General features: G+C 36.9%; 1 protein-coding gene across 1 annotated transcript in view; it reads right to left on the bottom strand.

The window, feature by feature from the left end:
- GNAI1 (G protein subunit alpha i1) overlaps positions 1-22,049 on the bottom strand; it is an 82,221-nt gene that overhangs the window by 2,195 nt on the left and 57,977 nt on the right. The window contains exons 4-7 of the mRNA XM_058524291.1: positions 18,249-18,406; positions 14,484-14,612; positions 8,455-8,584; positions 6,874-7,027 (exon numbers count right to left, since the gene is read on the bottom strand). Of these exons, the coding sequence (XP_058380274.1) occupies positions 6,874-7,027; positions 8,455-8,584; positions 14,484-14,612; positions 18,249-18,406 (571 nt within the window). The remainder of the gene's footprint in view (positions 1-6,873; positions 7,028-8,454; positions 8,585-14,483; positions 14,613-18,248; positions 18,407-22,049) is intronic.

Genomic DNA, 22,049 nt, shown 5'->3' with positions numbered 1-22,049 from the left:
TGTATTTTCCCTTCTAGAATGAGAGAAACTCTTTCTTCTAAATGAAAAATACTCATGTTAATTACCTTTTAATGACTATAAGTTACCCTTAAAAAAAACCCCAAACCCCAAAACATGGTATTCCATGTTCCCCATGATCTTTGTTCCTGCTTCAATCTCCAAATGCCAGAGCCCCCTTTTTTTCTTATCCTTAATACTCTACATCCTGACACCAAACCCTGCAGCCCCTGATAGTGGCATGCTACTTCAGCTCTAGTCTAAGGGCTGATCAAGAAAAACTGGCTAAATGCCCATCAGTATTTTTCATTCCCTTTCCTATACACACATTAATTAGCATTTCTCACTCATTTTTCTTCATTCAAAAATTGTACAAGAGTCTACAATGTGGTTCATGGCTATGAAGCTATAAAAAAGTGAATAACACGGTCCTGCTTTGAGGTGACTAAAGACTTCTGAGTACAAACGCTCCGGGAATGGTTTGGCAGGATCTAAAAATAATCACACACCTACTCTGTTACCCAGCAATTCAGTTTCTAGGTGTGCCCCTGACAGAATTATACACAGGCATTCCTCAGAGATATCGTGGGTTCGGTTCCAGACCACTGCAATAAAGCAAATATCGCAATAAAGTGAATATCGCAATAAAGCGAGTCACAGGAATTTTTGGTTCCCAGTGCATGTAAGTTATGTTTATACTTTACTATCGTCTATTAAGTGTGCAATAGCATTATGTCTAAAAAAACAATGTACACACCTTAATTAAAATATACTAGGGGCTGGCCTGGTGGTGCAGTGGGTAAGTTCGCATGCTCCACTTCAGCAGCCTGGGGTTCACCAGTTTGGATCCTGGGCATGGACCTACACACTGCTCATCAAGCCATGCTGAGGCAGCGTCCCACAAAGACCAACTAGAAGGATGTACAACTATGACACGCAACTATCTACTGGGGCTTTGGGGAGAAAAAAGGAAAAAAGGAGGAAGACTGGCAACAGATGTTACCTCAGGGCCAATCTTACTCAAAAAAAAAAAAAACCAAAAGAAAAAAAAAACTTTTGCCAGAAAATGCTAACCATTATCTCAGCCTTCAATGAGTCATAATCTTTTTGCTGGTGAGGGGTCTTGCAAAAAATGCAATATCTGCGAAGTGCAATAAAGTGAAGTGCAATAAAACGAGGTGTGTTTGTACGTATGTTCACCAGAAGACATTTAAGGACTGTTAATAGCAGAACTAATTTCTACTTTAGGAGGCAAAAGTTCATTAACTGTAGACTGGCTAATAACTTCTGGTATAGTCATGCAATGAGCTGCCACAGAGCAATGAGAAGTGAGAATAAAAGTTCTACTGCTACACACAATAACATGGATGAGTTACATAAAAATACCGTTCAACAGATAAATCCTGACACAAAGAGTGTATACTGTAAGAGTGTATACTGTATGATTCGACTGATGTTTGGAAAACAACCAAAATTAATCAATGAGGACAAAAGTCACAATAATGGTTTCTCTGTGTGTGTGTGTGTGTGTAGGGGGTCTGATCAGGTAAGACTGGCAGGGGCATGATGGGGCTTCTGGGGACCTGGATTTTATTTCTTGACCTGAGTGATGGACATATCTCTATGTTCACTTCTTAAAATTCAATGAGCTTCACATTTGTGCTCAGTGTGTGTAGGTATATATTTTACATATGTACAAATATAATACTTCAATAAAACATTCATTTGAAAAAACTGTTCAATCTCTCTTTTGCAGTAATAACACAGAATTATCTGCCTGGCTTTCAAGGTCCTGTGTTACCCAGCCTGCTTGGCAAAGCCATTCTGCAATTTCTATTCCACATCTGAGGCTGACTCCATGTCAAGAGGCCCCAATATGCAAACGGTCACCCTGTGATGGCAGTGCTTCCCTCCTCTGCACTTCACCAGGTGTTTCCAAGTCCTGGCCCCTGTAAATAATGCTGCAATGAACATGGAGGTGCAGATACCTTTTCAAGTAGGTAGTTTTGTTTTCTTAAGATAAATACCCAGAAGTGGAATTGCTGGATCATATGGTAGTTCTATTTCTAATTTTTTGAGGACCCTCCATACTGTTTTCCATAGTGGCTGCACCAACTTACATTCCCGCCAACAGAGTTACAAGGGTCTCCTTTTCTCTACATCCTTGCCAACACTTGTTATTTCTTGACTTTTTGATAGTAGCTATTCTGACAGGTGTGAGGTGACATCTTGTTGTAGTTTTGATTTGCATTTCCCTGATGATTAGTGATGTTGAGCATCTTTTTCTAGATCTGTTAGTCATCTGTCTGTATGCTTTGGAAAAATGTCTAATCAGATCCTCTGTCCCTTTTTTAAAATCAGACTGTGTTTTTTTGCTACTGAGTTATATGAGTTCTTTATATATTTTAGATATTAACCCTTTATCAGATATATGGTTGGCAAATATTTTCTCCTTTTCCATAAGTTGCCTTTTCATTTTGTTGATGGTTTCCTTTGCTGTGCAGAAGCTTTTTAATTTGATATAATCCCACTTGTTTATTTTTGCTCCTGATGCCTTTGCTTTTAAGATGTCAAATCCAAAAAATCATCATCAAGACTGATGTCAAGGAGCTTACCTCCTATGTTTCCTTCTAGGAGTTTTATGCTTTCAGTTCTTACATTCAAGTCTTTAATCCATTTTAAGTTAATTTTTGTGTATGCTGTAAGAAAGTGGTCCAGTTTCACTCTTTTGCATGTGGCTCTTCAGTTTTCCCAGCACCATCTATCGAAGAGACTATCCTTTCCCCATTGTATATTCTTGGCTCCTTTGTCATAAACTAATTGACCAGATGAGCATAGGTTTATTTATGGGCTCTCATTCTTTTGCATTCATCTTTGTGTCTGTTTTTTATGCCAATACCATACTGTTTTGATTATTTGAGTTTTGTAATATAGTTTGAAATCAGGGAGCATGATGTCTCCAGCTTTGTTCTTGCTCAAGATTGCTTTTGCTATTTGGTATCTTTGTGGTTCTGTACAAATTTTAGGATTGTTTATTCTATTTCCGTGAAAAATGCCATTGAAATTTTGATAGGGATTGTACTGAATCTGTAGATTTCTTTGGGTAGTATGGACATTTTAACAATATTCTTCCAATCCAAAAGCATGTAATATCTTTCCATTTATTTGTCTCTTCAATTTCTTTCATCAATGTCTTATAGTTTTCAGAGTACAGGTCTTTCACCTCCTTGGTTAAATTTGTTCCTAGATATTTTGTTCTTTTTGATGCAATTTTAAGTGGGATGATTTTCTTAATTTCTCCTTCTGATAGTTTATTACCAGTGTGTAGAAATGCAACAGATTTTTGAATATTGGTTCTGTATCCTGCAACTTGACTGAATTCGTTGATTAAACAGTTTTTTGGTGGAGTCTTTAGGGTTTTCTATATATAAATATCAGTCATCTGCAAATAGTGACAGTTTCGCTTCTTCCTTTCCAATCTGCATGCCTTTTATTTCTTTTTCTTGCCTGACTGCTCTAGGTAGGACTTCCAATACTATGTTGAATAAAAGTGGTGAGAGTGGGCATCCTTGTCAAGTTCTTGATCTTAGAGGAAAAGCTTTCAGCTTCTCACCACTGAGTATCATGTCAGCTGTGGGCTTGTCATATATGGCCTTTATTACGTTGAGGTACTTTCCCTTTATACCCACTTTGTTCAGAGTTTTTATCATAAATGTATTCTGAATTTTGTCAAATGCTTTTTCTGCATCTACTGAGATGATCATATGATTTTTATTCTCCATTTTGTTATGGTGTTGTATCACACTGACTGATTTGCAGATGTCAAACCATCCTTGCATCCCTAGAATAAATCCCACTTGATCATGGTGTATGATCCTTTTATTGTGTTGTTGAATTCTGTTTGCTAATAGTTTGTTGAGGATTTTTGCATTTATGTTCACCAGAGATACTGGCTGTACTTTTCTTGTGGTGGCCTCGTCTGGTTTTGGTATCAGGGTAATGCTGGCCCTGTAAAATGAGTCTGGAAGTGTTCTCTCCTCTTCTATTTTTTGGAAGAGTTTGAGAAGGATTGGTGTTAATTCTTCTGTAAATGTTTGGTAGAATTCACCAGTGAAGCCATCTGGTCCTGGACTTCTGTTTATTTAAAGGTTTTTGATTAGTGATTCAATCTCTTTACTAGTAATCGATTTGTTCAGATTTTCTATTTCTGCATGACTTCGCAGTCTAGGTAGGTGGGTTGTCAAAATAAGTTTACATTTTAACTCTTAAGTAGCCAACCACATATTTTTTACAAATCAAAATTTAGTTTATTTTATTAAATCATAAGGTTGATTCTCTGAAATTCTAAAGCAATAAATAGTATCTTGTTGACTCACAGAAGCTTATGCAACCTCTAAATTAAAAATATGTTTTGGGAAAAGAGCTTGCATTAAGTGCATAGCTCATTGCAGTCTATATTCTGGGTAGCTAGTTAGATTACTGAATCCCAAGAGCTACAAGACACATGAATGAAATAATGAGCACATTCTTCAATATGATTTTAAATCTTAAGAAAAGGATGGCAAGGAATTGGGGGGAGGAATTGGATAGATCTTTTCTAATGTGACAGAACTGTCCTGAATAAAGGTAAATATGGATGATAACCTGGTTCAAGAATGGAGAATTGGGAGGTTGGTGATATAATTCAAAGGGAGATATAAGAGATTTGAGAAAAAAAATAACATGAGTTCAGTTGAGTTTCAGGTGCTAAAAAACATGTACATGTTCAACAAGCAGTTGGAAATGCAAGCCTGAGCCTCTAGAGAGAAATCAGAGTTGACAACAGAATTTAACACAGTGAGAATAAATATGACTATGAAAGGACAGAGTGCTAAAAGATTACAGGACTGCAGATGGAATGTGGTGAAATGCCAACATCCAGATAAAAAGAAAAGAAGAAGACAAGAGCAGACAGAGGTAGGAGATAAACCAAGTGAGGAGTCTGGAGGCCACGTAGGATTCTTCTACAGAAAGCAACAGCCACAGGAATTAACAGTTGAGGTTGCAGCAAGAGGCAACTGAATCAAAACTTGCGGCATGGAAGATTTTAAATTACAATTTTAACACTGGGAATGTGAAAGAACTACATAATACTCTCTTAGTTCGAAGATTCTGAGATTGGAGATTCTTACTAACTTGACAAAATAAGAAAAATCCTCGAACACATTGTATACCTGGCAAAGAAAAAGCTAAAAAGTATATTCTTGGTCACCCTGAAATCCCTATAGATACGTGATATTTATGGATTCACTTGGGTACTCTGTACAAAATGTACAAAAGTACAGAATGGCTACTTCATAGGAAATGACCAAAATGAACTGAAAGACAGATGAAAGTAAGAGCAAAACTGACCCACTTTGATTCTGCAATTAGAAATAATTTTATTCCTAATAAGCACTAAAAATGTTTCTGAATAAGGTGACTTAAGATACTACGACTTTCAAACAGAAAACAAAAGTTTTAAAATAAGCAACTGTGTGAAATTATTTTGAAGTGAAGTATAACTTTGCAGTACACAAAAAGGGCTCCGTAATCATGAGCAGTGTGATGATATTTATGCAAGAACCTCCCCCTTTGGTTCCAATGAGAATTTAATTACACGCAGTCTGGTTGTTAATGGTCTGGGTCAGGAGCACCACAGACTTGGGTCTGGATTGGACTCTGTCGTTTCATGAAGCCCCAGTGCTCTCCCCTGTACGAGCAGCAAACGAGAGCACTGCTATCACAGGGTTGTTTTAACATTGCCTGTGAAAGGCAGTAAATTCGCATTGTACAACTTAATACAAGATTGACTGAAATTTTGTGTATAATGAAACAAATTCTTGAGACTTCTTTTTAAACAGGAAGGATGGAGTGAGGGTAAATAACCTGTATCAATTAGCTACATTAACCAAAGTTCAGAATATTTAGGTTTAGAGATCATATAAACCAGCGGTAGTCAAAATCTTTTTTGGAGGAGCACAGAATTCTCGTCATTAAAATAAAATCTTATTCAGAAACCCAATAAATAAAAAGTGAAAGCTAAATTCCTCTGCTTTAGTGAGAGAAGCTGTACGTTTGGGGGAGGGCATGAGCACTTCTGTTCCCTGCACCCACTTCCCATAGCAGCCCAGGAGGTGTTCCAAGGAACTAAACTCTACTATAACCAATGTTTTAGTCCACTTTCTGATTTTACAGATGGGGTACAGACCCAGGTAAATTAACTGCCCTGTTTCAGAGCAAAGAGCTAATCATGGAAAAGCCAGGACTGTATCTCAGGTCTCTTTTTCTCACTGGGGGCCATTTTCCACAGTAGTAAAATTAAAGGGCCATTAACAGGCTCATTACTAAAGTTTAGATTTCTTGTGAAACCCTCCCTGACTCCCCCGAGGAGTCAGTGAACTCATGGATGCCTTCTTCATCTCCTCCCCTCAAGATTACTCTCCGTCTTCCTTTGTAGGAGCATGTTGTGTTGCTGTTTTTATTTGTTTGTTTATGAGTCTGTCTACCTCTAAGATGAGACAGTGAGAAGAGACACGTGTCATTCACTGTGTGTCACACAATACCTGACACAGATCTATAAACTGGAAGGACAAACCAATATTTTAAATTTAGGAAAATTGGGAGCCATCATAGAAAATTACCTAACAGCTTTTCCATAAAATGAATATGTTATTTTCAGTAATCTCATCCACACCCCAAAGAACTACCTGTGCTTGAAAGCAGTTTGATAAGTAACTTCTCTTAAAGGGAAGATTTACTAAACCAAGAAATTCAAACCAACAACTGAACTCTTGCCTTAGGGGAATTTGCATTTAGAAATAGATGACTTGACAGGCTAGCCACAAAATAAAATACCTGCATATTCCGGGTAGCATATGGTGAGAGGGCTCTTTTTGATTTTTTCTTCGAAGAGATCCTTCTTGTTTAGAAAAAGTATAATAGATGTGTCTGTAAACCATTTGTTGTTACATATGCTGTCAAACAACTTCATGCTTTCATGCATTCGATTCTGTAACAGAGAAGAATGCAACCAGTCTGTCATCATGGCAAGGATTTTAAGAAATATTACTTTTAAAAAATAACACGTGTTGGGGCCGGCCCCGTGGCTTAGCGGTTAAGTGCTCGCACTCTGCTACTGGCGGCCCGGGTTCGGATCCCGGGCGCGCACCGACGCACCGCTTCTCCGGCCATGCTGAGGCCGTGTCCCACATATAGCAACTAGAAGGATGTGCAGCTACGACATACAACTATCTACTGGGGCACTGGGGAGAAAAAAAAAGGAGGAGGATTGGCAGTAGATGTTAGCTCAGAGCTGGTCTTCCTCAGCAAAAAGAGGAGGATTAGCATGGATGTTAGGTCAGGGCTGATCTTCCTCACAAAAAAAAAAAATAACACGTGTTATAACAAAATAGAGCTTAGTCAGCTGAAAAATAGATAACATGCCACAAAAATACATTTCTGCCATTTAAGAACAAGCACACTCTGATTTTAGGCGAGGTGAGTGTCTACATCACTCATCACTCTGCAGTCAACCAGCACTCGCTGAGCGCCCACCATGGTCACGGCACCTGGAACATCCTGACGCAGGCCCCTGCAGTCCAGGGGTGCCACGTGCGAACACCTGACAAGAGATCTCATCATTACAGAGTTAATTGAAGTTTCCCTTAAAAGCTGAGTAGAGGTTTTTAAAGATCAATAAATTAAACAGAACAAGTTGAAACACAATTAGCCCAACACCCTATATATAATGGTGTATTAGGGAAGGAAACCTCCAGTTCCTGTTTCCTGCCCTTCCAGGATCTGTGGTTTCCAGAAGGGCACTCACATTTTATAGTGAAAATGAGAGAACCGGACGCATGGTGGTGCACTGTGCCTACTGCATTATAACTGCACGTACCTGATTTTAAAAATATAAAACCGACATTTGTATCTCTTTTTTTCCTCCAGTCTGTACTAAAGTTAATTTAAAATGATAGAGCTTTAAATTTCTATTTAAAAATATTTCCCCCAGATTAATGGGACACTGAAACACATATGAAAATTACATGGCAGTAGCAAAGTGTAACATGGATCAAAGATGACTGAGTAATCTTTGCAGAAGTAACAAGTTAAGAAAAAATGAGCCTTGGGCTATTACAGACCTAACTTTATTTCCATTCAGTATGTAGATACCAGATACAGGAAATGCAGAGTTCAACACATAGAGTTGAGGTAAGATTAACTCTTAGTCTTTTCCTTGTCCTCAGGATCCATCTGTGCTTCTTTAGGATACTTCTCTTTTAGTATACCAACAGAGGAGTTAGAGAAATGAGCCTGAACTTTCAACTAATTTAGACATTTACAAAAATGTCTCAAGAATTTTTCTCAGAAAAATTCTTGGCAACATCTCCAGCTCTTCAGATTTCACGCTCAATCTTTAAAAGTGGTTCTACTTGCCATTTCTTCATCTTCAGCCAGAACCAGGTCATAGTCACTCAGGGCCACACAGAAGATGATGGCAGTCACTCCTTCGAAGCAATGAATCCATTTTTTCCGCTCAGATCTCTGTCCTCCCACATCAAACATTCTGTAAGAGGAAAAATAATGAGTCTGACATCACATTAAATGTTCAAAAGCTCTGAGGAGATCTATAACATCAACAAAAAAGCTCCAAACTGCAAGGGGAATGTGGGATGGGAAGGAAGGACTTGATGGGAAGAAAATTTTAGTTAAAGGGCAGGGGTATTTCAAAACCAAACCAAACTAAAATATCCTCAAAAAACCAATACATTCACTAACAGATGAGAACACTTAGAACAGAACATGAAAACAAACAGAAATCAATGGACTGTACCATGTAAGCACTGAGGAGTCACATGAAGCAATTCGGAGAGGCAGAGATAACACAGTGTATTCAATTTGCCAAAGTCACGGCACGGCAGAGGCAGAGGACACAGTCCCCACTTTCCACTACGAAATGCCATTTTCTCTCAGAGGCAACAAGCAGGACTTTCATGTAAAGGAGAAACTATTCCAGGTAAGAAAAAGCTGAGCAAGCAAGTCAGACTCAGACAGGGGCAAACAGGTTGCCTAAATTAAAAAGTAAAACCATGGTATAGAAAAAAAATGAGATGAAATTTGAGATAAATGAGTGGCCCTATTGAATAGTCTTAAAATTAAGAGTGAAAAACTCAATTTTTACATAATATCTAATAGTAGACCATCGTAGGTTAGTGTACAGGGTAGTAACAGAATTATTAAACAGCATAAACACAATGATCTTTTCCTTTTTCTTATAAGAGTTTAAGTTAAGCAAAAGTTGAAATTCATACACATCATGTTATGCAACCTAGAAATAACCACTTACATAATGGAAACACTATGCAAACTGGTACATTTTTAAAGGCTCCATTTATCTAGATGGTGCACTAATTAAAATAGTCCCTATTTAATCCTCAGGCAAAAAGAATTTTCCCTGCAGGGTAGTAATGGCCTATAAACCAATTCTGAGTACATCAACTAGTATTGTTACTTCTGTCATCATTTTAGTGGCTTTCATTCTATTGGTTTAGCTAGTAAATTGTTCATTAAATTTAAGTATGCTATATAACAAAATGATTCTACCACACAATAAGTTAAAATGGGTAAGATACAAAAAGGATAGCTGGTGATAAAGACCAAACAAAAAGAAAAGAAAATGATCACCCATTTGTTAATTTGCCAAGGAACACAATTTGAAAATAATTTTACCAAAAAGATAATATACTTTAAATACTCTGATCAAATGTCACATATTTCCCTACCACTCAATAGACAATAACAACCAAACCCACCTCAGCACACGTTTTTCCTCTGTGCTGGTGGTTGTATGTTCGATTTGGCTGGGCTATCGTACACAGTTATTTAATCAGACACGAAGCTAGGTGCTGCTATGAAGGTATTTTATAGTCGTCATTAACATCTATAATTAGTTGACTTTCAGTAAAGGAGATTATCTTCGATAACGTGGGCAGATCTCACCCAATCAACTGAAAGGCCTTAAGAGCAAAAACTGAGGTTTCCCAAAGGAAAAAGAAATCCTGCCTCAAGACCTCGAGCATCCGTTTCTGTCCGAGCCTCTGTCCTGCCCTATAGACTTCGGACTTGCCAGCCCGTGCATGTAAGCCAACTCCTTGAAATAAACAGAACTTACTGGTTCTGTTTCCCTGGAGAACCTTAACTGATACAAATTTTAGTACCCAGAGTGGGATGAGGCTATAACATATACCTAAAAATGTGGAAGTGGCTTTGGAATTGGGTAATACACAGAGGCTGGAAGAATCTTGAGTTACTTGACAGAAAAAGCCCAGACTTCCTTGAAAAGATGGCTGGTTAGAAATATGGCCATTAAAGGTGATTCTGGTGAGACTTAGATGGAAGTGAAGAGGACGGTAGAAAAGCTTCTATCTCAAAGAATATACACGTCATCGTGAACACAGTGTTGGGAAATATATGAATGCTAAAAATGTTTTTGATGAGGTCTGAGAAGGAAATGAGAAACATGTTATTGGACACTGGAGAAAAGGCAACCCTTGTTCTAAAGTGGCTAAAACTGCTGGACTGTGTTCTAGTGTTGGGTATAAGGTAGGACTCAAAAGAGATGAACCTGGATATTTAGCTGAGGATGTTTCCAAGCCAAGTGTGCAAAGCATGGCCTTGTTTCTCCCTTCCGCTACAGTAAAAAGCAAGAGCAAAGAGATAAACTGAGGAATGAACTATTAGGCAAAAAGGAACCGACACACCCAGGAAAGAAGGCCATGTGACGAAGGCTAAGGAGCATCAAAGATTGCCCATCACCACCAGAAGTAGGAAGAGGCAAGGAAGGATCCTTCCCTAAAGCTTCAGAAGGAGCACAGTCCTGCTGACATATTGATCTCAAACTTCCACCTCTAGAACTACGAAAGAAGAAATTCCTGTTGTTTTATGCCACCTAGTTTGTGGTAATTTGTTACAGCAGCCCCAGAGACTAAGACATGTCCTAGCTTGCTTTATTTTTCACTATAGCAATCATCAACCCCTGAATATTAAATATTTAATCTCCAAACGCCCATGCCCAACAATGTGAAGCCAAAGACGTCTATTTTGGTCACTTTGCATGTCCTACACTGGACACACACCAAGTGTACTTCATAAATATTTGTTGAATGAATGAAAGAACTGTCTACAGAATATTTTAAAACACTCTCAGGCAACAACAGACTAATGTTGTAAAGCTAAAGATCTAGATCTTCCAGTTATGCGGTGGAAATGTTAAATATAAAACAGCTTTATCTTGATAATCAAGTAATTTGACTACAGAAGAAATCTCTTCCATTTATTTAATTTAGAGCCATTCATATATTGGTCACAAACAAAGAACCTTTCATCCAAGCCAGTGCTTCTCAAACTTGAGTGTGCATCAAAATCACCAGGTGGATGAAGTTGACGTTGCTGATCTGGGGACCATACTTTGAGAATCACTGGTCTAATTCATAAACCAAGGAGCAAAAATGACTAAGAACTGATAATACAAATGGTCAGACTGTGCATAGAGCATTATGCATTGTTTCACACATACATCAGAATTATCCTCAAACTCTGAACTTCTATTTTTTTAAAAATTAGCCAAAAACAGAACAAAATTGTAAAGTGTTTTCCTTCACATGAAAAGATGGGACTTCAGACTAGCATCAAATAGGGAGTGAATTTGAGTTTTCTTAGGTTGCTTTTTTTAGGGGGAGCGGGGAAAGGTGGAAGGGGATACTGGAGATCCTGAGATATGTTGACTTATCCTCAGACTATCATATAACGCCAACATGACCAAGACTGACTGGTACAAAGCCAGCTGACCATACACAGGTATCAACTCCATAAACGTGACACTGCACTCCAAAACCTATGATACATTTATATTACTACAGAAAAGCAACAGAAATTGGTCTTATATTATGATGATAATTTTATAATAGAAGGATATTTAATTCTATATTTTATTAATTAATTTTGATTAAGTATTAATCAAATACTTTAATTCTATATTCGGCAAAAACATCATAGTAAAATAAGACCGTTGATACTTTAAAGCAAAATAATCCACGTAGACACCTTTCACAAATGCCTAGTCATGGAGGTGATAATATATATTCTTAACTTATAATGCCTTATTGCTTCATTTTGAATTTGTTAATTCCAATCATACAACAAAATAAGTGAAACTGAAATTTCACATCAGCAGTTAAAATCAGACAATGAATTACAACACAAAACACACAAATGATAAACACACTGAAGAGTTCCCAGTAGAATTATTCTGAGTACATTTCTATGCTTATTTTGCTGAGACTTCTTTAATATAAAAAAAGGAAAGTTGGAATCATATGTTAGCAATGATAGTAATTTAACAGAATTCAAATCCAAAATAAGACAAAGTTTATCTGAAGTTCCTGACAAACCTATGTTTATCTTTAAGTCAGCAGGTGAAAACAGTAACTAAATACATCCTGTGAAATTCTACCATGCCTAAGGAGACTAAACAGAGCAAGAGAAACGGACTTCCTGGAAGGATCACGGTGAGGGACAACTTGACTGAATCACTGCTTGCTAGATGTTGAAATGACAACTTAGAGAAACTCAGGCTGGAAGTGAAAAGTATGGTCTGGAAGTGAATGTTTAAGGGGAATCTAACCAAGACTGAGTGAATTTACACCGTTAGACGGCTTGAAGTACCAAATGATTGACTTAACATTTACCACTGCCACTTCCCACCATTTATAGGGCTCTCAGCTCTACCGTGCACTCTTTATAGACAATAACTCATTTTACGTTTAAACCTCTGACAATAGGCAAGATTGCAATACTCTCGGTAAGAATCTTAACCAAGTTTGCCCACTTACCTAATAGGGGCCTAGGTCTAGAACCCTTACTTGCTAACCCCAACCCCATGCATTTTCTCCTTGGACTACATGGTTAAAATAAAGCCATTATCTGAACATAACAATTTAAGTTTGCTATAGAATATGGTCTTTAAAGCAAGGTAAATAAAAAGCAAAAAATCAGAATCTAAGGTGCACTAGGTTTAAAAACAAAAACCCTTAAAGCCTCATTCTAACAGTGAGCTTCCTTATAACTAAAATCACTTCATAATTTTTAGATAAATATGACCATAGTTCTCAGATAAGACATATCAGATTATTTAAAATAAGAATATTTTAATATTCCTGAGTTTGGTCATTTAATATCCTAGAAGTAGTAAGCAGACTAAAAGAAGGCAAATGATTTCAATGAGAGACAATGCCAGAAGCAAAAAGATGCCCACTGACAGCTTAAAAAACAGTGAAAACAGAAAAAAATTAAAAGCAGATGCAAAACCGTACCACGTATTAAAACACAAAGTTGCATGGTCAGATAAACTAATTATGAGCTGTGTCTCTGTTTAAGAAAGCAGGGCAATGTTTGTTCTTTTGGAGGGAAGCTGCCGTGGGAAATTAACATTAAATTTTAGTTTTCTGGAAAATTCAATTACATGAACCAATGAACGTAGGATAACAGTGACAAATGATAGTACAAATGTATTATATTTAAAATACTCAGGGAACCAGAGGTATAAATGTACATATTTAACTGTGCTTCACACAGTCTGTAACAGTGAGCTTCTTTCTGAGGTGAGCTGATGAATATTTGTTTATCTCTGACTAGGAACCTTTTGTTAAGATGCTTTCAGAAATTCTGCTTTATTATCATTACTGTTTCAGGGCATTAGAGTTAACTGAAGTAAGGCTAGCAGTTTTTCTCATACTTTGAAATTGTTATTTATTGGAAGAAGAAAAGCATAGTTCTGTAAATTTGAACATAATGTTTAACTGAACTTCCTCAAGCCAGGTTGGTTATAAAATGAGCGGACTGAACAAGATGAACTCCAGTATCCCTCTCATTTCTAAAGGCTACAATCCTTAGCTTCAGTAAGTTAATACTCAGTACACTCTAAATTAAAGGAACATTTTTCATCACCAAATAGTGCAAACATCAGTTTGCATGAATAAAAATTTTCATGAAAAATATTTAAAAAGTACCCTTCTTTTTAAATATTTCCAAAAATAAGCATATACTCTATCAGTAAAATTGTATTTTTTTACCTAAAAATAGATGGCAACACTTCCCCAAAATACACAATATTAGAGAAGTATTTTCTATTTAGAAATGAAAGCCAAAAACTATTTTTATTTAAATCCCTGCAAAAAATATAGGCAAAGAGAATTCGTGCAGCTATTTTTCATAAATAAAAATATAAATATTCCTCCTAAGAAGTTTCTTGCCCTCTTTCACCCAAAATTCTTTTGTCCAATCATCTGAGCAAAGTTTTTTATAATTTCCAACTCTAAATTTTTTTAAACTTTTATTATTATACCTTTTTTCCTAAACAATGTGTTTTATATCTAAATTTATAAATTATATGCTTTGAAGCTACTCACTTAAAATGAAGATCTTTGAAAGTAAAATGTGTTTCAACAATTCCTGTAGTTTTCACTCTAGTTCTGAGAACATCTTGTTGGGTTGGGATATAGTTTGGTTGTGCTATTCTGTCCAAGTCATTCAAATAGCTGAAAAAATAAACAACAAAACAATATGCTAATAGTTAATGCAGCCAATAAAGATCATCTAAACAAAGAGTAAAACGTTTCGATGCATGCAATATTCCAAATTACTGGACGTTTTTACATTTCTGTGTAATGATGTAATATAACTAGTTTAAGTTTATATCTCACACAACTCCCACTGAAGCGAAAATGTTCATACTTCTCCAGCCACACAGCTCTTTTAACATTTTTTAACTGTTGTGTCATTTGTTTCTTAAGGACAGTAATTAGTAATTCTCCTTGTTGGGAAAGAAAACAGAATAATAACTTCTTAAAAAAACACCCAAACTAACTGCACACCATGAGTTTGTTTCTTAAAATTCTCTATTATACTTTTTTGATGTAGCACTGTGTTTATGTTCCAGACAGTACTCTTCTGTTGAGGATTTAGAGTCTTCGTTTTTGAGAAAGTGGGCAGGAAACCCCTGGCCAAAGGTTAAACTGGATACTGTTCCTTTACAACCAGCCTCAAGCTACATACAGGGAAACACGACAAATGTTCCCTTAGTTTGCATCTTACTGGCTCCCTAAATCAATACTCATATTTTACTTCTCACTGATTTTAGTCACTTATTCAACATTCTCGGCCAATGACGCCAAACATGTTGTGATATAAAAACGTAATGGTGTCATACCATGCAATTATTTTGTGTAAATTATTTTGTGTCAAATTATACAGTCAATAATGTTATAGGAAGTCTAGGTATGGAGAGATTAATGTGAACCTGAGTGGTTAAAGAAGGATTCGTGGAGAGTGAGGGGTGTAAGCTGAAGTCTGAACAATGGGACGGATAAAAGGGAATGTCTTTCACACCAGGATAAGCAGTGAAATAACATGGAGGCAGAAGAGTCACCTCTTGTTTCTCAGCAAGTAAGGCCACTAGCAGGCTACGCATAACCTGAACTGAGAAGTCTGGAAGTAATCCTAAGGTCAGCTGAAGGTGGGGAGTGTCGCTGCAGTGTGTCCTAATGCTAGAGTGGAACGGTCAAGGATAATTGAGAAGATACATCTCGGCTTATTATAGAGAGGCACCAACTACTGCAACTTTAATTGACGTTATCCTCTGAAATCCTTAGCCATTTAGAACAGGGTTTTGCAAACACAAGGAGCTCAATAAATATTTGATTTGTGGAGATGGAGCTGGAAAGCTATCCAAACACTGAATTTGTGATCAAAAATGTTTCAGACAGTTAAGTATATGTATATGGTGTTGATACTAGAATACATAGAGAGATGATAGCTGGAGTTATCTATATTGTATTTACTGAATTTAAAAGAATCTTATTATTGCATTGGTGATAATCTCCCAGCACTTTATCTGTTTTTAATTCCACATATATAATGTTATACCTTATTTTAGAAAATCTGATTTAATAAACAAACAAAACAGGCCATTGCAAAATGTTACTAATTGTCTCTTTGAAACAGTGACCTACTCTTATTTAAAATGTGCTCTGACTACTTATCTAATAGATACATTTCTTTGCTTAAAAACTGCTATGCTTCTAATAGTATCTAAAAATAATGCATATTTATATTTCAACAAAACAAAAACAAAAAATAGTCATTGTGAAAAACTCCAATTGTTTTAAAGGATCACAAATTTAAAGTGTAAATTGGTGGTTAAAGAGTCTTAATGGGCCACTTGGCAGCATGTCCCCATTTCCAGTCAAGAACTCAGAAATCATGATGCCCTGTAACCACTGTGGAGAAAACGATTTCTATGGCATCCTTCATTCTTAAAGAATGGCTCCGTTATTGCCACCTTAAGGTCAGGAATACTACTAATAAAATAATGGCGAGCCAAAGTGACATGTTTTTCTCAATGCACGTCCAAGCACTGTGCAACGAGAGAGGGTCTTGGTCAACAGACTGAGGGATCCAGGAAGTCCCCCCATAGGGAGAAACAGACTTCAATATACTGTCCCTGAAAAGCACCCCTTAATTACTGAAATAGCCCCCATGCTGGGCTCGGCTCAGAGCAACCTTCTCACCAGAACAGTGATTCCCATTCAGATCTTTCTGTAGGTGCTGGTGGTACCAAAACAAGTATTATGGTCTTAGAGTCGTGTTCTCGCTCTAAGTAATTTTTTCTAATTTCTCTTCTAGCCTCTGTAAAGTGTGGTTTATTAATTCATTCATTAGTAATCAAAGGCATATTGAGTGACAACCATGTGTCAGGCAATGAAGACAGAACGCTGGGCAAAAACAGACCTCACTGAATTTACAGAGTAGCAGCAAAGACAGAAAATAATCAAATAGTCTCAATATAAATATAAATCAAATTACCTCAAAATAAATATAAATCCATGAGTGCTATGAAAGAAAATGCATTGTATTACGAGTACATAAAACAGAGAGGCAACGGCCTACTCAGTGAATCAAGGAATATTTCCTAGTAGAAGTGATGACACCAGTTGGCAAGATGGGCTACTTATTCAATAAGATGTTACATGTACATATATATATATATATATATATAAACTACATATGTAATAATATATTGGAAACAATATTATCTGAAAACAATAATATAGACTAAGAAATAGTGTTACAAAAATTGGTATGGGTTATAGAATAGCATGCATCATTTATTCACTCACACTAAATCATTCATGTAATACACATGGAGTACTCTGACATGTGACAAATGACATGTTATATGATAATAATGGGGTATGGGGGGCCATACCCCATATGTTTGTTTTGCATTGTGGCAAAGTATGTGTATTTACTTAGACCTTCTAATACCTGTCATCTTCTATCCAATACTCACTTGTGTCCCTAAAAGCCAACAGCTTTGTCAAGAGAATGGAACACTCTTGGAATGTAAAATGAGTGCACAGCACATGTTTCAAGACCAATTATTCCTACTCATATGTTTGCCAAATTATGGAAACAAATACTTGATTTTTTAAATTCTATGTAGATCACCAAGCAGAAAGCTCCCTGATTAGGTTGTATCACAACTTGCTTTACGAACTGTCTGGGCCACCACTTGGAAAATCAGGGCAGATTTTTCTTGCAAAAAACTGTACTTAGATATCTGTAAACAATGTCTAATGCGACAAGGCACATACAACTGACAATTTTCAAGTGTAGAGCTATTTTACTCAGTGAGAAAACATCTTGCGATCACCACGCACCTCTTCAAAAAGGATGCGTGTCACTCAAGGTGCCCGTGACTGGACAAGTAGCTCCTCTCAGGCACCGTGAGTACAACGACAAGAACCCAAATCAGTGACCCTCCCCATTGGCTAGTCCCAGGCAAACCAGAGATACACTCAAATTCAGAGTGACCTTTGAAAAGTTCCAGTGACTTTCTTGGAAATATACTGGAAAGTCCCATCCTGCATGTTTCAATTAGTGTTACGTAAACATGAGTCTCAAGACACGTTTGAACACAAAGGAAGTAACAGCACTGGTATCTACAAACACACACACAAAAGGCTGAGAAAGTTTTCAAATACTGTCATCCTGAATATCCTGAGTTGTACAAGAATATATCAGCCAATTCTGCAATAAAAGTGACTCGGAGGTATATTTGACTTGCAAGTAATTATTCATGATAGTTTAGTTCTGAAGTTATGATTACTTACTATGCTGCAGAATCATTAAGCTGGTACTCTCGGGATCTGTTGAAACAGGCTTGTACACCACTGTCTTTCCACAATCTCTTTATAACTCCAGCAAGCTCTGCAGTCATAAAACCTTCTTCGGCAGCACCGGCAAGCACAAAGAGTTGGCGAGCATCATCCTGAACATTCGAGGACCGTTTTGTAAAAAAGTAAAAAGGGAGACATTACAGGTAAAAAGTACAGAGGGAGACGTTATGGGTTGCAAAAAGTGCAATAGTGAAATTTCCCTTATGTTTTTTATTGGTATCATAACTTTTATTTCTCTAAAGCACCACTTAAAAAAATTGGCTTAATCAAAAAGGCATAATCTTAAATCATGAGTCTATGTTTTGTGGTATTAGTAAGAGCTATCACAGTGCTAGGAAGCTGGAAGAATGACTACATGTACAGGTCATCAGGGGACATATTAACCCACTATCCACGACAATACGTGGAACACTGAAGATGACCACTTTTGAGAAAACAGAAGAATGTATGCCTTGCCCCTCCCTCCCAAAAATGTTTCTAATCTAAGAAACAGATTAACACTGTTAGAGATCACTTTAAAACAGAATCTAATTAAATGTTAGCTTTCTGATACACTTTGTAGATGCAAAATAAGTTCAGGGAAGGGAGAAATCAATGTGGAATAAGCAAGAACAGTTTCACAGAATAGTCTTCGACTTTCCAGAAGAACTTCAAGTGTATATACGTTAAAATCAATGGAGGTGGGGCCAGTGTTTGCTGACCCAGGCACAGGAAACAAAACAGGCACAGCTCTGGAGCAGAAATACTCAGGATGCATAGAGAAGACAGTGCGCCGAAGTTTTTAAGTGAAGGAATACTGTATACAAAGTTAATTAAATTTTCTGTAGGTTTTGAGGCTACAAATATGTACAGTTATTCTGATCCGCAGGTAATCCACCACATTAGGTCAGTGCTGTCCAAAAGAAATACAACGTGAGCCACTGATGTAATTCTGAATTTTCTAATAACCACATTTTAAAAAGTAAAAAAAAAAAAAAAGGTGAAACATTTTAATGATTTTATTTAACCTATATATAAAATATTATCATTTCAACATGTAATATAAAATTAATAAGATGATTCACATTCTTGTTTATATGTATTTGGTCTTCGAGATCTGGTGTTTTTTATACGGACAGCACATCTCAACTCAGACTAGACACATTTCAAATACACTCGTGTGTAGCAGCTACAGTCCTGGATAACACGCCTCGAGTCTTTAGGTAGTAACAGCTAATTCTCTTTAGCCTGAGACTTAACAGTTTTATGTTAACTGAGTAGACAATCCCTAATTGTTCTCAAAAATATTGTGGCTGTTTATAAAGTGATGGTGCACACGACAATAAGGTGTACAGAAGAGAAGCATTTGGTGGCACAGGCTACAGAGGGTACCCGCTGACAATGTAGATTCATTCTGCTGCCAATTTGAGAAACATTTTCTTTTCAGATGGAACCCATTGTGAAAAATAATTAAGTCTCTCAGCTGGGGAACATACTATTCAAGCATATGTTCCCCTTTTTAGTAAATCACAAGAGAAAGACATGCAAGCAACCAACACGTGTACAATATCCTTAATAAACCCCAACACAACATGGTTCCAAGTCATTCTTAGCACATTTACCTAATTCCAGTAAACAATTATTCAGTTTTCCAAATAATTACCTATATATCAGAAATTTCTAAATTTGGTCATATTTATTAATTAATTGACATGAAACAATTGTCTCCATTCACTTTAGAAAAGTACTTTTCACTTAAGTGGGCTACTAAATGAGCTTTCATTGTACCTTTTTTCAATTTTAATAAAATATCTTGACAGAAAAGACTAATGCCCTCCAGTACGCATCATAAGATCACATTCTCTTTGGGGCTGGCCCGGTGGCGCAGTGGTTAAGTTCTCGCGCTTCGCTTCAGCGACCCAGGGTTCACAGGTTTGGATCCCAGGCGAGCACCAATGCACCTCTTGTTGGGCCATGCTGTGGCGCGTCCCATATAGAGGAAGATGCGCACAGATGTTAGCCCAGGGCCAATCTTCCTCAGCAAAAAAGAGGAGGACTGGCATCAGATGTTTGTTCAAGGCTGGTCTTCCTCACGGAAAAAAAAAAAAGATCACATTGTCTTCAAACCTTCTAGGAAGAAGCCTGAAGAAAAGACATGAGAAACTTTGGAAGCTGTATTTATGAACTGTACTCTCTCTGTGGCATTCAAAAATATCTCTTCTTTACGAAGTGTAAAATAGTTTCTTTTCCCTGAAAAACTAATTGGAACACTCATTTCCATGTCATTAGCAGGACATTCAGATGTCTGTAGATGAGCTTTAAGGTAATGAATTTAAGCAGGAAGGTACTTTAGAAGTTATTCTAATTTTCTGTTTGATATTAAAAAAATCTGAGGCACAGAGAGGTTAAGCAACTTATTTAAAGTTCCACAGCTAATGAGTCACCCAATCATACATATTAGTCAGTCAACAACTAGTAAGTAGCCATTGCCTAAAACAGGATATATTTAAAAACTGCAGAAGGATGACAACGATCTTTTCTTGCCGTGGAATAACGTCTTTTCAAGATTCGTGGAAAATTATGTTACTTAAGAACACTTAGAAAGATACACTTAGAAAGATAAACGTGAGGGTACCAAAAACAAGGTGACATGGGGTAGAACGAGAACAGGGATTACAGAAAGAAAACACTGGAGCCTAGTCAGAGGGCGACAGGCTGTAAAGCAGTTCACAGGAACTCTTTGGTGGTGTTAAAAAGAAAGGAATGTTATTTGCCAGGCAATTATCTGTGAGCAGCAAGGAAAAATCCTTGGATGTAGCCAAGTTAATATGTTTTCAAGATTACTAAGAACTAGATGGAAATAAGATGGTTTGGAGATGTAAGCAACAAACTGCGTACTCTGGAAACTCAGAAAGGAGATCTGAAATGGTAGGTTGTCGAGAGACACATAACAGGGCCTTTGCTACTGACGGTCAGAGAACACCTGTATTTACTTAGCGACAGCACACCGAATTTGAGGCTGTCACCCACTTCGTGAGAATTCAGAAGAGTCCTCCCAGGATGGGAAGAGGAGACTTTGAGGGACCATGACAGCTGTCTTCTGGCATATTAAAGATCATTAAAGGTAAGAAAGAGTAGACTTTGTGTTTAGAAACAGAGCAGAAAAAGAAGAATTCTTAGGGAGAAGATATCATTATTTCAATTCAATATGAAGAACACTTTTTAACAATCAAAGCCATCCAAAAAAAGGGGAGTGGGAGCAAGAGACTGAAGTTTTTAAGCAAGGGCTAGATGATTACTTACTGTGATAGCAGACAGAATTTATGAATGAGATTAAGAGTTTAAACAGAAAACATCAGAGAGCTCTTCTACAACAGAGGCTAAATAATATGATAAAAGAGTGTTAAAAAATAGTGACACCTCTGAATTTTTGGCCAGAAGGATAATATATTGATGTCATGATTGTTATATGTATGGAAATCTTTTGTTTCAATGGTTTTGCTCAACTATTGCACTAACATTAGCCAAGAACACTGAACACCACATATGAGAACTGCTCATTTAATCCACCACATTTCTGTAGCATATAATCACTCCTATAAATTTAAGACAGCTATACTGCTTATATCAAAGTCAGCGTACCGTTGAGGAAATCCTGAGAAATTTAGCGAAGTCACCACTCCACAGCTCATGGTGCCAATCCCAGACATTAAAGAACTGCTTTGATTAAGAAATACATAAATGTACAACTTTTTT

The sequence above is a fragment of the Diceros bicornis genome, chromosome 3 (assembly GCF_020826845.1).
Source record: "Diceros bicornis minor isolate mBicDic1 chromosome 3, mDicBic1.mat.cur, whole genome shotgun sequence".
NCBI lineage: Eukaryota > Metazoa > Chordata > Mammalia > Perissodactyla > Rhinocerotidae > Diceros > Diceros bicornis.
The sequence above is the reverse complement of the archived record's forward strand: the minus strand, read 5'-3'. Positions and strand labels throughout refer to the sequence as shown.